The sequence below is a fragment of the Dermacentor silvarum genome, chromosome 9, assembly GCF_013339745.2.
Source record: "Dermacentor silvarum isolate Dsil-2018 chromosome 9, BIME_Dsil_1.4, whole genome shotgun sequence".
Classification (NCBI taxonomy): Eukaryota; Metazoa; Arthropoda; class Arachnida; order Ixodida; family Ixodidae; genus Dermacentor; species Dermacentor silvarum.
Window position 1 is genome coordinate 43,284,629 of NC_051162.1, and position 16,079 is coordinate 43,300,707.

General features: G+C 46.0%; 1 protein-coding gene across 2 annotated transcripts in view; it reads left to right on the forward strand.

Annotated features, from left to right (window-relative positions):
- LOC119465217 (dual specificity protein phosphatase 8) overlaps window positions 1-12,659 on the forward strand; it is a 100,830-nt gene extending 88,171 nt beyond the window's left edge. For both annotated transcript variants that reach the window (XM_037726010.2, XM_037726011.2), the window contains exons 9-10: window positions 5,020-5,195; window positions 7,292-12,659. In XM_037726010.2, the coding sequence (XP_037581938.1) occupies window positions 5,020-5,195; window positions 7,292-7,788 (673 nt within the window). In that variant the 3' untranslated portion in view covers window positions 7,789-12,659. The remainder of the gene's footprint in view (window positions 1-5,019; window positions 5,196-7,291) is intronic.
- Window positions 12,660-16,079: the final 3,420 nt, after the last annotated feature.

Here is a 16,079-nt window from a genome sequence, read left to right on the forward strand (position 1 = left end):
TCTTTTAGATCATCATTCATCTTTAGGTGTCTCTTTTCAATCTAACTTAAGCTGGTCATGTCATGTGAGCAACATTAGAATGGCGGTAGTAAAGTCCCTTGGTATGCTGAGCGATCTACGTAATTTCTTGCCAACTATGCTAAAGTATGAATCACATACCATCAACGAAATATTTGTTTGAGGGTCGTTCCCGACGCTACTAAAAATTTCCAAGGTTGTGCCAGTGTTTAAGAAAGGGGATGAAATGATTGTTCGTTCACCGACACATATCCATATTTTCCCTGTTTTCTAAGGTTTTTGAGAAAGTAGTGCTAGCCCGATTAGATAAGTTTTTCAGAGCACCACGTTTATGCTAAAGAGCAATACGCATATGTAAAAAGAAAGTTGATTGAGACAGCGTTAATTAACATTGTGGAAGAAACTAAGATAAACTTAGAAAGAAAATTATTAACCACGGGTATTTTCATGGACCAAACCAAGGCTTTTGATCTTGTGAACGACATATTACTACAAAAACTTTAAAAGTATGGTATTCGTACAGTGCCCTTAAAGGGACACTGAAGGCCAATATTATTTCAATGTGGACTGGTAAAATATCATACCAGAAACTTCAAAATGCTTGTTTCGTGCGAAGAAAATACTTATTTTAAGAGAAAATTGCGTCTGAAGCATCTGCGTACCTCTAACGCAATTCAAATCGCCCGCCCGAGCTGGGCTTGATTTTAGCAATTTAAACTCCAATGAGTGTAACATGTGGCTGAGGGCTTGCGTTGCCAGCGTCGTTGCCTACTCGTTGCCTTGACACCAGCTCTTCGGAGCGCAAAAGCAGCGAGGACTCCTGCAATGCGACGTCGGGCGACGAAGCTAGTCACCCTTTGGACGTGCCGTCGCGACTCTCAAGCTGCTAGCAAATTCAAATGCGAGTTTAGAGAGCCAGCAACACCAGCGCAGCACTACGCGATAACGAAACTTCTGAAACTCGAAAACGCGCGGGGCGCAGAGTCGAGCGAAAACGAAACCTTTTGACCGCCCGCGTCGTTATCAAGTGTAATGCCAAAAAGGTAGTTTTTCTAAGAATCTAACAGAAGCAACAGAAGTAATCTAACAGAAGTACACAGGTAGCATTTTCTTCCGTCTTATAATCCAATGAAACAATCTTTTTAATACGAGTGGTTGAGTACTAGTGACATTTTTTTTTTCTGAGGAGTGCCTTCGTCATCGGAGAAGTACCGAAATGTCCCTGGGGAGTATGTATCTTACCATGGGTCCTGCATTTACCTCAATTTCTCGATTACTAAAGCTTTGTTCATTTTTATATTGACACCTTAGACGTTCTAGAGCATTGCTCTATCACTTTAGCTTGACTTTTTATTTGACTTAAGTGTCCCTTTAAGCCTAATTATCACATTTGAGAAACCGGCAGCAGTGGTTAACAATATCGTCATCCCAAATTATAGCTAACAGCGGAATTCCCCAGGGATCCATATTAGGCCCTTTCTTTTTGTAGCATACATCAACGATTTACCCGACTATCTCCCAGAAGACTGCATTTTATACGAGGATGATACCAATATTTTCCTGACAGCTAATACGGAAACAGATCTTTACAAAAGGGCATTGATGTCCTGCTAAAACTATCTAACTGGCTTCAATCTGTCTTCTCGCAAACACAAAGAAAAGTAACTGTATAGTTTTCGCTTTAAAAGACACTGACACCGGACTAATGAACACTAAATCATTAAACTTCGACTACTCTCCTTTAGAATGGATTAACAAGACGAAATTTTTGTGTGTCTACCTCGACAGTCAACTAAAGTGGCGTAAACAAACTACACTAACCATCTATAAGAAAATCCCTACACTGTATAAATTACGTGGCATTTTCCCTTTGAACACTCTTCGTACTCTTTGTAAGTTTTATACATTCGCATATTACATATGCTATTACCATATACAGACTCGCGTACCCCACCGCTTTATTGCCAATTAATTGCGGCAGAAAATACAGCACTTCGAGCTATTCTCTTCCTAAAAAGAACGGACCCAATCACATTCGCCTACCCATTACTTAATATACTACCCATGAAACATTGCATTGATTACCACGTTCTTGTTTTGCTTTATAAAATCATGTGCAAAATTATACTATATCCTTCTGTAAAAATTAAGTATCAAAATACTACATACACTTTATGATCAGTCACCTCAAAAACTCTAACCATTCCAAAATTTCGCATTAATTATGGATCATTTACATTCTCGCATGCCGCATCGCAGCTCTGGAATAAATTACCAACAGATCTAATAGCACAACAGCCATTTATCAGCTACAAAACTAACCTTCGCTCTTTTATGGTCGCGTCACTTGCTTAATTGTACCATATTTGTACTGTCTCACACATTTTTTTTTCTCACATGATCTAGTGTTTATATAACAGCATATAACATAGGGGTCCCCTTCACAACTCCTACAAGAGATATAGGGCCCCACCTTTATATCATACCCGATGTACATATCTTCTTGTCATTATTAAATTGAATTCAAAATTCAACAAATGCCACTTACTGCCTCAATCGGTGTAAGTGGAGTTTTAAAAAATTTCTGCGCAAACCGGCACACTAGTTTTCTTTAAGAAACACAGTCATTTTCGGCGACGAGCACGTCCCGAACTAGCTCACTCGAAATGGTAAAAGCCGCGACGGTGCACAAAGAGCAATGGTAAACAACAAATTGATAACAGTGGTAATGCTGTGAAAACCGGTTACTGTCAAAAAGCAAACCATGTTGGTGGCTAATAAAGTTTTAGAATAGGGGCCCCTAAAGTTTGGGGCCCCTAAAGTTTGGGGCCCCTAAAGTTTGGGGCCCCTAAAGTTTGGGGCCCCTAAAGTTTGGGGCCCCTAAAGTTTGGGGCCCCTAAAGTTTGGGGCCCCTAAAGTTTGGGGCCCCTAAAGTTTGGGGCCCCTAAAGTTTGGGGGCCCCAAAGAGCTTTGCAGGTGTTAGCGTTTGACGTGCAGGAATGAAGAGTGAACAGGCGTGTTGCGTTTGCAGCGTCACTACGGCATAAAAGAAAAGCTGTTATAAATATTAAAATAAAATATACCATTTCATGATAAGAAACATAATTTATACTTTCGTTTTTTTTTTGCCTTTGATTACGATTTAGTACTTATTCTATTAGCAGCATGCAACTTGTTGCGCTTAGTTTTGAGTAAACAACTTTATGCACCTTCACCTAGCCAAGTCAGTCCGTGATAGGCCTACGAGCCATGAAATCGAAATCAGCGACGTATAGTGAATCAATCTTCATTACACATGTTGAGAGAAAGCGATAACCACAATCACTTCTTCTAGCTTATGAACTTCATGCATTACCACGAATCGAGCCCAGTTTTGTGCTAGGTTAGAGCCGTCGCTTCGATGGGCGCCACCATGTTTGTTGACGAAAGCTTTTGGGGGAGCTTTTGGGGCTCCCGCTAAGTCGATGAAATAGCGTGCCCAACGCTAGACCCAAACACAGTTTCCGTCTTGCGCATGCGCAGTGGCTTCGACGCTATTTCTTTGGGATCCGAGTACGTTTGAGGCCCCTATTCTAAAACTCTAATAATTGCTGGGGTTTTACATGCCAAAACTACAATGATCGGGAGGCATGACACAGTGGGGGACTCCGGATTAATTTTGGCCACCTCGGGTTCTTTAACGTACACCGAAGTACACGGGTGTTCCTCCCTTTCGCCTCAATCGAAATGCGGCCGCCATGGCTGGGAATCAAACCCGCGTCCTCGAGCCAGCAGCACGACACCTCACAGGCTAAGCTAACACGGTGGTGAATATCATGCGACGTGGTGCACTGATGTCATCGTGGCAAACATGTTTCGATATTAGCAGAATGAGTATCTGCATCCATGACGTTACGGGCAAACCATCTAGAAGTAAAAGCATCAGAACCCACCTTTGGCTCGTGGTCTTGCTCCCATTCTTTTTTATACGTTCTCGCATACTTGGCCCACTTCCCCATGTTTGGATTCTCCTCTCTGAGGAGGATCTGATCTTAAGTCCAACCTATCAAAATGAATCTCGAATCTAAGCACGAAGAAAAATTCATCTAGCAGAAAAAGAAAAATGGCAGTAAAGCTTCGTGCCTGAAACGTGGAGTAGGTCGAAACCTGTGCCCGGCGCGATACTTCATGCGGAAGACATGGCCATGAACACACTGGAGCGTGTCATCCACCCGTGCTTCCTTTCTTTCATGTCGGCACCACGATCGCCCGACGGCCCCGACCCTATGTTATTGCTCTCCCTTCCTAAGCATAGCCATGTTAGTACAGTGTACTGAGAACACCCACTACTCCTAGGTTCACCCGATGCCTGGGGATCGTGTGCCTAACGGTCAAGCAGGGTGTAAGTTTAAGTGCATCAAACATCAAAGCCACCGGCTCAGACAAGGGCACAGAGAGGGAAGGAAAGGGGAGGGGTCATTTCACGCACGCACACATGCACAGCCATGCGGCCGGCTCAGCCAGCTAATACACAGCGTTCAAGATTTGCTTCTACCCAATCAGAGCCACCTCTGGAGCGTGGATTAGGGCTTCACTTATAGCCCAAACACAGCCAAGTCAGATTTTCAGTAGCCCAATTTGGCTATATATAGCCAAACCTGGCAACAATGCACTTAGCAGATCTTCAGTGCAAGCGCTTGTCCTAGATGTTGCCTGTATTCAAATGTTGGAATAAAGCATGTTATAGTCAAATATGCCATCATAATTAAAGCCAGCGGAGAGGGGTTCCTTTTGCTGTACTGAAAACGAAATTCTGCGGTGCCACTTTATCACTCTCACCAAAACGGCTCACCATTTCTTTTATTATTGCTTTTTGAAAATGTTCACATTTAAGTCGGGAAGTTCATATAAATAGCTGTCAAGTAAAGCTTATCGTGTGCCTATTGGTGTTTTTAACCTCATACAAATTTTTCCAGGCCCCGTTGACTGAGTTGCCATACTATTTTTGCAACACTGTCGCAGGTCCCTAACCTTGGAAGACATGGCTGAACTGGAAGCAGCAGCCAGTGCTGAGGCCGCGGATGCTGCATGTCCTTTGGCACCCCCTCCCCTTCCGCTGAGTCCCCTGAGTCCCTCGGAGAGCCACCTGCTCCAGGACTTTGCCTCCTCCCCACCTGCAGATAGCTGCTGCCCTGCAGGTCAGTGGAAGCCCTTATACATCTCGACAATCAAGCAGCCAATTTCGTTTTTAATAAAATTAGCTCGTTATCTAAATGTCTTGTTTAAAACATTAACCTCTTCAGGCACTATGTGCACAGTTGTGCACGGGAATGTAGTGCATCAAAATCAAAAACACCTAATACAATATGATATCTAAAATGTGTAGCAAACATCTTGAAACACTCCTGATTGGACCTAATCTCCAAGTTACAATAATGAGTGTAAAGTGTTTAATTAGTAAAATGGGTTGGAAGGTAGACTGCTGGATATTTGACCTCAGTGTCGGTTTGTCTTCATGTAGTGGGTTCACTTGTTCCATTGTTTTTCACGGTGCTTTACATCGGGCATATACTTCAAGTTGATGTTTTAATATCTTACGTTTCTGTAAAGAGCTCTCGAAAGCTCTAAAGTAACGACAAATGTGATAAAACTAAACTTTCGTTGAACCAAACTAATCAGCACCTGAATGGGTTGCAGAGTTGGTTGACGAATCATCTTATAAAATGCACAATCTTGTGTTTTTAATCTTCCACCAAATTTCCATGTTCGGGAGCTCATTCATTTGCCATGCATGCAGGCATTGATTTTAATAATCTTGGTAGGGTTCTTTAGCTGATTTAATTTCTGAACTAGAACTTGTCTTCGTCTCAGAGTCCATGGCAACCGCACCCTGATGCGTGCAGAATGTAGAAATGCTTCTGTACCATGCTTTATGTGCACTATAAATAACCCTGTGTGGTTGAAATTAATCTGTAGGCCTCATAGCCCGAGTTCCTTGTGACATTACACCCTCCAAATTAATTTTTTAGTTCTTCCCTGGAATTACAAGAATTTATTCTTATCGTAGTGTGTATTATTCTTAAATTTTAATTGACAATTGACTTCGTGTTCTGCTTTTCTGCTTATTCTATTGCTTTTGTGGTCATTGAATGTAATTGATGTACAGTATCATTGACTATTAAACAAATTACCCCCCTTAGTATTTGGTTGCGATGGAAGCCCAATTGGTTGTATGCAGACCATTATTATTGCATATTTGTCTCCCTAAAGCATCCTATCAACCGTTTTTTTTTCTCTCAGTACTATAAAAGTGCTTCAGCTATAATGGGTTTATTACCAACTGGGTGCTTCCTTTATAGGTGGACCATACTGTACATGTGCCCTGTTTCCCTAAGTGACCACAAGCACATTTCTTCATCAAGTATACTTCTGTTAATTCGACTCTGGTTAATTCTATCCCGACCGAAGGTATTGGCTGGTGCCCATACATTTCTATGGGACCAAACTTTCCATATTTCCTATCCAGAATTATCCTTCGCCAGATAATTTGGTTGATCATCACATACGCGCCCGACCCGAGTGGTGACCACAGTTGGTTACTCCCCTAATGGCAGTATCAGTCTTGGCATCGCTTATAGAGTGCAGTTAACACACAGAACATGCATGATCTCCGATTCGAAAACAGCAATTTTGAGCCTTTCCCAGGAATATTTTCAGGGGAAAACAGTCACAAATAATTTGTACAGTATTTTCCCGATTCTTATACATGCCTTTTCTTTCTTTTTCGAGAAAATTCGTTCGTAAATTGCCCGCACAGTACAATCTGATACAAGACCAAAAGCTCATTCACGGCATTTGTATTGTATGCTTTGTAGCATAACATGGTTGTATTGCGGCGAACCTGACTTTAGGAAACCGGCCGCTATTGTGCAACGCCTTTTAGTGCCCATTTTTCTTGCTAAAAGATTGGATGCAAATTGGATTTCTACTTTGTTTAGGAGTTTTGTTGTCACTTCTACATTAGTATTAAAGTTGGGACACAACGAAATTGGGTGGGCATTTGATTTGGGGGCATAATGGAACCGGGCAAATACTGCCAAGTGAATCGGCGGTGTGGTTTGGCGTTTTTTCCGCCTCTTGTTTGATTCGACCTGCCGGATAATTTGACCGATGTCGTCGGACCTGTCAGGGTCGAATTAACGGAAGTCTGCTACACTTGAACCAGTCAATGATGTCTATAAAGCTGCTGCCTAAATTTCAATTTCTGTAATACATTTTACTTTCTCCTTTCCAGAGAGTCTGTGGGGCCGGTCAGTCGAGCTCGAAGGTTCCCATGACTCCGGCGTCACCAGTGCCTCGTCCGGTTCTTTCTGGGGTGCTCCGTTGCGGGCGCCATCATGTTCCTCCTCCTCCTCTTCGACATCCTCGTCCACCTCTTCTTCTTCGTCATCACTGGCGGCGGATGCCGGCTTCCACGGTGGCGAGTGCAGCGCCTCGGGCTTCTCTTCGTCGTCGCGTGTGCTGCCGCGAGCCCAGTCGTGTCCCGTCATGCTGGGTGGCTGGCTGCGCAGGGCCTCGAGTCTTGACGAGTTCCCTCCCTGTTCTTCGTCATCGCACGCTGCGGCGCTGGCACGGCCACGTAACCGCTACAGCTGTGGCAGCCTCGAGGCCGTGCTCGGCGAAGCGGGGGCCTCGGTCGCCGCCATCTCCGTGTCATCGTTGCGCGAAGCCGCTGCCCGGCGCCAGACGCCGTACTCACGCCGCTCAGCCAGTCTCATCCCAGTCTCGTGACGGCGGCCCGCACCGCGGCCGCGAAGCCTAATGACGGCCGCGGCATCGCCGGCGCGAGCCCTCACTGGCGACGCAATCGGACTGCTGCTGGCGGCCGCCGCCGCTGCGCTGGCCTGGGCACTGGCGGGACTCGCGACGCTCGTCTGATTGGCGGCGTCTGCACAAGGAAAAGGGGAGCTTGCTTGAAGAGTGGCCACAAAAGAAGAAAGAGTGGAGGAGTGGATGGCTACAGATGACCAGGAAATCTGTTCAAGTGAAGTCTCGCAACCTCGATTGGCTCTGCAATGCATTCTTGCACAGCTTTCAACTGATTGCATATGTGCGATGAGACTGAGCTTGTACACGGCACCACGGCTTCGGCTTCCTGATCTGAGGAGCCGCAACCTTTGTAGCTGTACTGCTATAGAAATAACTGATTGGCATGAGTGCAGCATGCTGGCCAGCCACGTACATCGTCGCGTGGAGAAAGGAGTAAAAGGCTTCAACGTACAAGGCAACAAACAGTCGGAACCCAGTGAAAGCAAGAGTGCTCCGAGGTCTTCTGGCAACCGGTACTGCAGGACAGTTGTCTTTACAGCCATGCAGATGTTCGGTCACGACAGCCTAAGTTGCCGAGTGTGTTAGCAGCGTTACCTGGTTGCGCCAGAGAATGCTGAAAGACTGTTTCTTCCACTTTTAGTTCTAGCTTTATGACAAGCAGTATGGCTTCTCTTTCAGAATGCCGACTTTTCCGACATCCTCAACCACATATCTTTCTGCTGTGTAGCTCTCCTGTCGCTTTTTGAGAACTGTTGGCCAGTGGGAACCTTACACATCTAAAGCACTAGAGTATGCAAAATATAATGCCTTGACTAGAGGGCATATTGTAGGGTGCCACGACTCCAGGAGAGCAATCCTGCACCAAAGATCCTTCTCGTCATGTAAATAACATGGCACTAGGCCTATTGCAAATTTAATGCTTGAATGCGCATGACTGAACCTTGCGATATTAGAGCAATTTCCACACACGAAAAGTGCGTCTTCTTGGTGGTTTATTGTATTCTTGATTGCTTTGATGAAATCATCACATGGGGAAAAAAATGGCAGCGTAAGCTTTGGGCCTTGCACGTTCGTGTAAGGAAGATGCCCCGACAGTTGCCACAGAGTGCCCAGAAGTAGTGCACAGCAAGTAGATATATTTTGATGCCCATATCCATGTCTGCCATAGGATACCTTTAAAACACATGTGTGAAGCTGCATCCTAATGCATGCTACCAGGAAATGCAAACTGTATTGCTGTCATTGTGCATCTTCCTGGACTCTTTGCTTCCATGCTGTGGGTGTAAAATGTTTCACACTGATGCAAAAGCGGCAGCGTGCTCTTCCATCTACTTCGTCTTGTCTCCGACTCTGACATCAAAAGTCAAAACACGGCAGAGCCACTGATGCCTGTGGGAGCAATGAGAAACGAATGTGACATTGCTTATGAGCTATCATGTACCGCAAAACCGATTTACAGTGGTGACAGGGCCAGAGCAGTGCTGAGGGCACGTATTATCTGTGGCACCATGCCAGCTGTCTATTCTCTGCTGAAGTCTTTCAAGGCACACATCACCTTTCTTGCTGATCTTGGCTAATTCATCTGCCTACCTTTCGCACTTGAGTCTGCTCTTCCGGTGCATATTGTGGCAGCCTAGATGGTGCAGTCTTCTGAGAATGGCGAGCGGGTGTTGCACGGGGTACCTAATGTTGAGACTGACTTTTATACTAGATGTCGCTGTGAATGCATGGCTTGTCCCCCTGCGTCCCACTCACTTATGTGTGCCCATCCTCCTGTTTTGTGAACCGTGTCTTGTCGAGAGAATGAGTGGTTTTCGGGGCAGGAGCCATGCACTAAGAAAAGTCTTTACCCCTGCTCCAAAGAAGACGTCTTGCCAAAGCCACTGTGGCTCCTGGCTTACCTGATGGGGGGACAACGTGAAATGTCATGTTTCCCCTGGCAATGTACAAATAGTTTTTCCTTCCCTTCACCAAACAACCTTTTTGTGTCTGTAACATGTATTGCACTTGTTTTCTTTCATGGCATGGGCCTCCCTGAGACAGAAGGCCTCTGTAGTGCTAGGCATGTAGAGATCTATCCCCGAGCGGTATTTATTGAAAAACTAGTCGAGCAAGTTTAGGAGCATCCTAGACCCAGCTTCAAATCTGTCTTCCTATATAGTTACACCCTGCCCCTACCCGGGAGTGGTGCGGTTTTCCTTTTGTTCTCATCCTTGTTGTTGTTGTTTTTTGGGAGTGAAATGTGCATCTTGTCATCATGTCTGGCGTATTATGCACATTGGGGATGTTTTCAGGCCACGCAGACTGGCATGGCCAGCTTATCCAATGTCAATGCCAGCAGCAAGCTAGGCAGGAGAAACGAGGAAAAACTTCAGAATGAGTGGCCATAGTACCGGCCAAGGCCACCTATCAAATAGCACAGCTTTTTCTTTATTTCATGTTTTGGGAAACATTGCGGATTGATTTTACTAGCTACCAGAGACCTATCAAACAAAAACCAGCTTGAAAGCGTCAGTTGCATGCTTTTTTGTAAAGGCTAAAAAAAAAGAAAAGCCAGCAGAAAAGGAAGTATTATTGAGCCTGGTGCTGAATCCATTTTTTTTGCCTCCCTTATTTTTCTGAAAATTTCGCTGCTTTTACCATCATATACATATATATAGCTGGGATCCCGCCAGCTCTATAGAATTTTTGAGCTCGTCAGTCATAGCAAGCATTGCTCTTGGCATGATCTGTTGCTCATAACCCATATGTATGCACTGCCACAGCTCTCGTGCTTTTGCATTTGGCTTGTCTGTTTCGTGCTAACCACCCGTTCATACATTTAACCACATTGACAAGGCTGTAAGCTTTCCACCATTGCCTAGTGCCACAGCTACTTTGCAAAACAGTGAGCCTATGTGCTACCTCCAGTGTAACTTCAAATCAGGGTGTTAATAGTGAAGGATCAGGCAAAAATGTTTGCCAGTCATAGCGAGACAGAGATTCAATTTCTTTCTTTGCTCTCACTTATTACCATTTGACCTTTTCGTGTACGTGTATTGTATGGTACAATAGGGATCACGTGAGCCTAAACTGTCAAATGAAATCTCCAAACCCGGTTCATAGTTTTACAAAGTGTCCATAGCTGCATATCCTGGCATTCGTGCTTGCCAAAGGGAACACCTTTATGTTGTCATAACCTGACCAGCTTTGCTTAAGCCTCGGAATTTATACAATTTTATATGAATTTCGTAGGAAAATAGGTCATCGGCCTTTTATTTTGCTATCTTTGCGGACAAGGAATTTTGCTTTTGTTTGGCACTGTTCAAGTGCTGAGTTTGGCGTGCTTGGTTCTCAGCTAGCTCATAAAGTTGTCTCCGTCATGTTTCGCAGCAGAACAGAATCAAGCCAGTTGCAGTAATTGCAGCAGCATCATCGCATGAGTATGGCAATATCAGGCAATTGAAGTCCACCTTTTGGTCGTGTAAAGTGGGGGCACTAAAATCGCAGGCAACTTTATTGTCTAATGAACTGGATCCCTACAGCTTCTGTGCACTGTTAGATGTATGTATACACAGAAGCAAAATTAGTTCCTGGATTAAAAAATGATGAGATAGTGTGGTTTCAATTTTTCGTGTAAGTGAACATGTTGGTATGCTAATGTATGCCGCACATTTACGAACGCACATGTACTGGTTGTGTGTTCATAATGTGTAGGTCACAACCAACTAGGTCATCTAAGAGCATTAATCTTCAAATTCCGTGTGAGCCTCCAACTGGTTGTGCATCTTACTCAATTGAAGGTAGCTGGATGTTCAAGCCATGGACACAAACAACAGTGCGCGACACATTTCCTATGTAATTTCCTTATATGTAATGTCCTGCTCTTTGTGTGTTTCGCGTGAAGGTTCGGCCATTTTCAAGTGAAGAAGCATGACTGACAGAGAGAGGCATTCCTTGAAAGTTTAAAATTGTGAATACGCGTAACTTTGTAGGCAGACTCTGTTGTGCTCTGCAACTTTTTCGTTGCTTGTTGCACTTATGAGAACCAACGCCTTCTATCAACTGCTCGCTTGTTGACGTGTGGTCGGGTGACACCCGTGCAATGTGCGCTTCCGACCGGAGCGCCCCCTACGCAGGAAGCGTATGCTACTACTTGTGTGCAATCAAAGCTGCTGCCCATGGGTGGTAATCGTTTGGTCATGTCGGGGGTGAATTTTCCCTGGAGAGTGCATTATTTAGACCTCTGTTAAGTTTTTCCTCCTTCTCTGCTGCACATACACGCAGTGTTTGTCTAGTGCCTTGTGCTGTGTGTCCACTGACTGTGTAGCGCCGAACTGCCATAAGCATCTGTATTGTGCACGCTGTACCAAATGTGAACACGCCAGTGGGTTCCGCACCGCCTCCCCCATCTATGGCCCAGGTGCGTAGTGTCTGTGTGGGAATTGCAAAAGGAGCAAGCATATCAACTGCAAATTGTTTTTGGAACTCTCATTTGACCTGTCACAGGCAGGCGTATTTGGCTGTGTCTTTGGTGCCGAGTGTAGCTGGTGAAATACATGTGTACGGAATGCTGTCATCGGTGCGTGGCACTTGACAGATGCGTCGCGTGCACATTTCCTGTGTGGTTTCCTTTTGATGCCTGCCATCCGTCATGCATTGGTCCTCTTTCCTAGAGGCCTGATGGTAGTTGAGGCTAGATGGTTTACAATCGTGCAACCTTCCAGTTGTCGCGAGCCGGTGATGGTGCTGCCGGCAGTTTTTCTTTTGTTCGAAGTGCAGGAGAGTTGCGCTTGTGTTGGGCATTTGGCTGATCGCCCAGATGAGAAATAAAGCGCTGGTGGCCTCCCTGACTGCGTCTCTTTTGCTCATGTTTTTTTAATGCATCCTGCACCAACTTTGATCATCTGCAGAAGGGTTCGCTATCCACCGGCCTCATTGCGTGTGCTTTCTTTGAGTATCGCCCATATGCAGTGCCGTGCCGTTGATGCAGCCAGTGGTCTCAAATCTATACCCTGGCATGAGGTTGCAATGTTGGGTGTGCAGTGATGCCTTGAGCGGTCCTATGACCATTGGCAACTCTATTAGACGAAATAACAGATGGTATATTAATTGGCGAACAGCTGCCAAGAGAAAGGCTGCCTAGGGAAGTTGAGGCACATGACAGAGAACTAGGGACATGTGATATCATCCAGAGTGTTAAACCGAAACATTTTTGTTCTAGTTAAGCAAAAACGTTTGTCTTGGATCGGATCCATAGCGAAAAAAACTTTTCGAACCAGTTCATATAATTTGTATGCATAACCACCCCGGCCCTGGACGAACGACGTCTTGTCGCCAGAGCCCGGGATGGTATCGCGGCCAGAGGATTCCTGGAATGAGGGACCCTCCCACCTAGAGTGATCCACAGCTCAAACGCTCGGGAACACCGTCTCGAAAATTAAAGTTTATATCATCATCATCAACCTAGGGTTACAGCATTTATTTCTTGCAAACGCGACGGTGCTCCTGAGCAGCATGGAAACTAAAAGGTATGCGTGCTCATTTTCAGACTACAAGTTCACACACACAAAGTTAGATGTCTAACGCATATATTGGAGTCTAGGGGAATCAAAAAATTGGGGAAGTTGGTTATGAAATGCCATGCAATTGTATAAAGGTGAAAGCCTGTGCGCTCAAGAGACATTCATTGAATTACTGACATTCGAATGAAACAAGCTCAATGCCCTCATACGCAAGGCATACAAATGTGCGTTGGGACTTGCGCCTGGAGTGAGCACCACCAAGCTCCTAGAACTAGGCTTGCACAACACGCTCGAGGAACTCGTGGAGGCGCAACAAGTGTCCCAACTCGAGCGCCTATCCAAGACCCGCTCAGGCAGGCACGTGCTCGAAAAGCTCGGCGTTACATACCACACACAGCACGGCATCAAAGTGGAAATGCCAAGAACCATGCGCGAGCAACTATACGTGCCCCCATTGCCTTGCAACATGCACCCCCAACACCACACGGGGAGACGTAAAGCCAGGGCACAACACATGAACAAAAGTTACTCCAACGACAAGGAGGCAGTCTTCACCGACGCAGCCCGTTATCGAGACAGGAAGAGTTTCGTGGCGGCAGTTACTAGCCACCGAGGTAACCACCTCACGAGCGTCACCGTGAACACGACATATGCCGAAGCGGCAGAGGAAGCGGCCATAGCACTGGCCCTTACACAAACCAAGGCTACATACGTGATCTGCGATTCGCAAACGGCAATTCGCAATTTTTCAAATAGGCGCATATCGCAAGAGGCGTATCACATACTCAAGCGACATCCCATACACCAGGGAGAGGCCGACGTCGATAACCGAAGGCACTTGCTTTGGATCCCGGCACACACTAGACTGAGCACCCCCAACGAAGCGGCTCACCGCGTTGCTCGAGGCCTCACTCACCGAGCATCATCGGAGGAAGAGCCCCCGCAGATTACTGCAAACGTCTGGGCGTGGGAGGATCGTTTGACCAGGTTCCACGACATCACGACACCCTACCAGTTACAGAGACGCGTATACCCATTCCCTCACGCTAGGTTAGACGGCGCAAGCAGTACACTACAGGCAATTACAAACTGATTCTTACATAAACCCAAGACTCATGCACGCCATGTATCCAGACATGTACACTACAAACAGATGCACATCCTGTGGCGAGGTTGCCACACTTAATCACATGTTATGGGAATGTCAGGACATAAGCAATTCGGGCAGTGCCGACACCTCCGTCTCTTCCACCGCCAGCCTCCGCTCGCGTTGGAAGACCGCACTGCTCAGCTCGAACCTGACAGTACAGCTCTGGGCCGTTGTCAGCCAGGTGTGATGATGACACGCTTCAATTGGAAGAAAAGGTTATATTTATTAACATGAAAAACTGGAACTTAGCGATGCCATGTGCTTCGGCTCGGCGCGTTCCTCCCGAATCTCTCCGCGCCCCCTCGTGTCCGCTCTCACAAGCCAGAATTAAAATGGGCTCCTTGATGCCAGGTGGCGCTAGTCGTCCGTAGTGGACGCGGATCCTAACACACCCGGGCTCCTAAATAATGCGTCCTCGCATTACGCTAATCAGTCACGAAATCTTCAAGCCAACGTGGTGGCTTTCTTTGTCTGGGCCGGTCATAGGAAGCCGATGGGGCTTGAATAGTTTGGGTGGTGTCTTCTTGCAGTTGTGAAGTTGTGTCCTGTGTTTTCTCGTGGAAGCACTTTAACTGCGTTGCGGTAGCCAACCTTGTTTCTGTGCGGTTGTTCTTCGTTCTTGAAACAGTGTACGTTTCTTTGTTGCGGTGAGTTATCGTATATGGTCCATCATACCAAGGATCAAACTTCCCTACTTTTGCGGAAGTCTCGTACCATACTTGATCGCCTACTTCATACGGTGCTGGCGGGTGCTTTCGGTCATGCTTGGCCTTCATGCTACTTAGGTAGACTGTTATGTTGTCAAACGCTTCTTGCCTGGCCTTGTCAATGTCTTCTTGGGTCTCTTGGATGTCTACTTCCAGTTGGTTGTCAATTATCCTTCGAGGTGTATAATTAAACAACAGTTCGAAAGGTGAATTCTTGAGTCCAGCGTGGAACTGTGTGTTGACTTCGAACGTTGTTTTGGCAAGGTATTCACTCCAGTTGTCAACGTCTCTATCGACATTCTTGCGCAAAGGCGGGAGAATTCGACCGTTTGCTCTCTCAACAATTCCGTTGGTCCATGGCGCGTATGGCACGGTGAAGACATGTTCTATGTGACGATGCTGAAGGTAGTCATTAGTTGTCTTTGACGTGAATGCGCTGTCATTGTCACTGATTATGGCTTTTGGAATGCCAAATTTCATGACGATGTCTTCCTCAATGAATTGGATCACGTGTGACGCACTCTTACTCGGTACTGCCCGTGTCACAATGAATCTTGTAGCAGCGTCTACTGCAGTTATGAAGTACTTGTTCTCGTCGGCTGTGTTGATTGGCCCTACGTGGTCGATGGCCACTGTATGGAAGGGTGTTCGTGGTACTTCCCTCGGGTTGAGCGTTCCTGGTTGTACACCCGTTGCATGGTTGTGCTGTTGACACGTGCGGCATTCTCGCACATATTTTGCAATGTCTTGGTCCATATTCTGCGAGTAATAACGTTTGGACAGCTTGGACTTTGTTCGCAGGGCGTCTCCGTGACCTGCATGATTGTGGTGACATTGTATTACAGCGGATTTAAGTGATTTGGGCACCACAACACGTTGTATCGTCTTGCC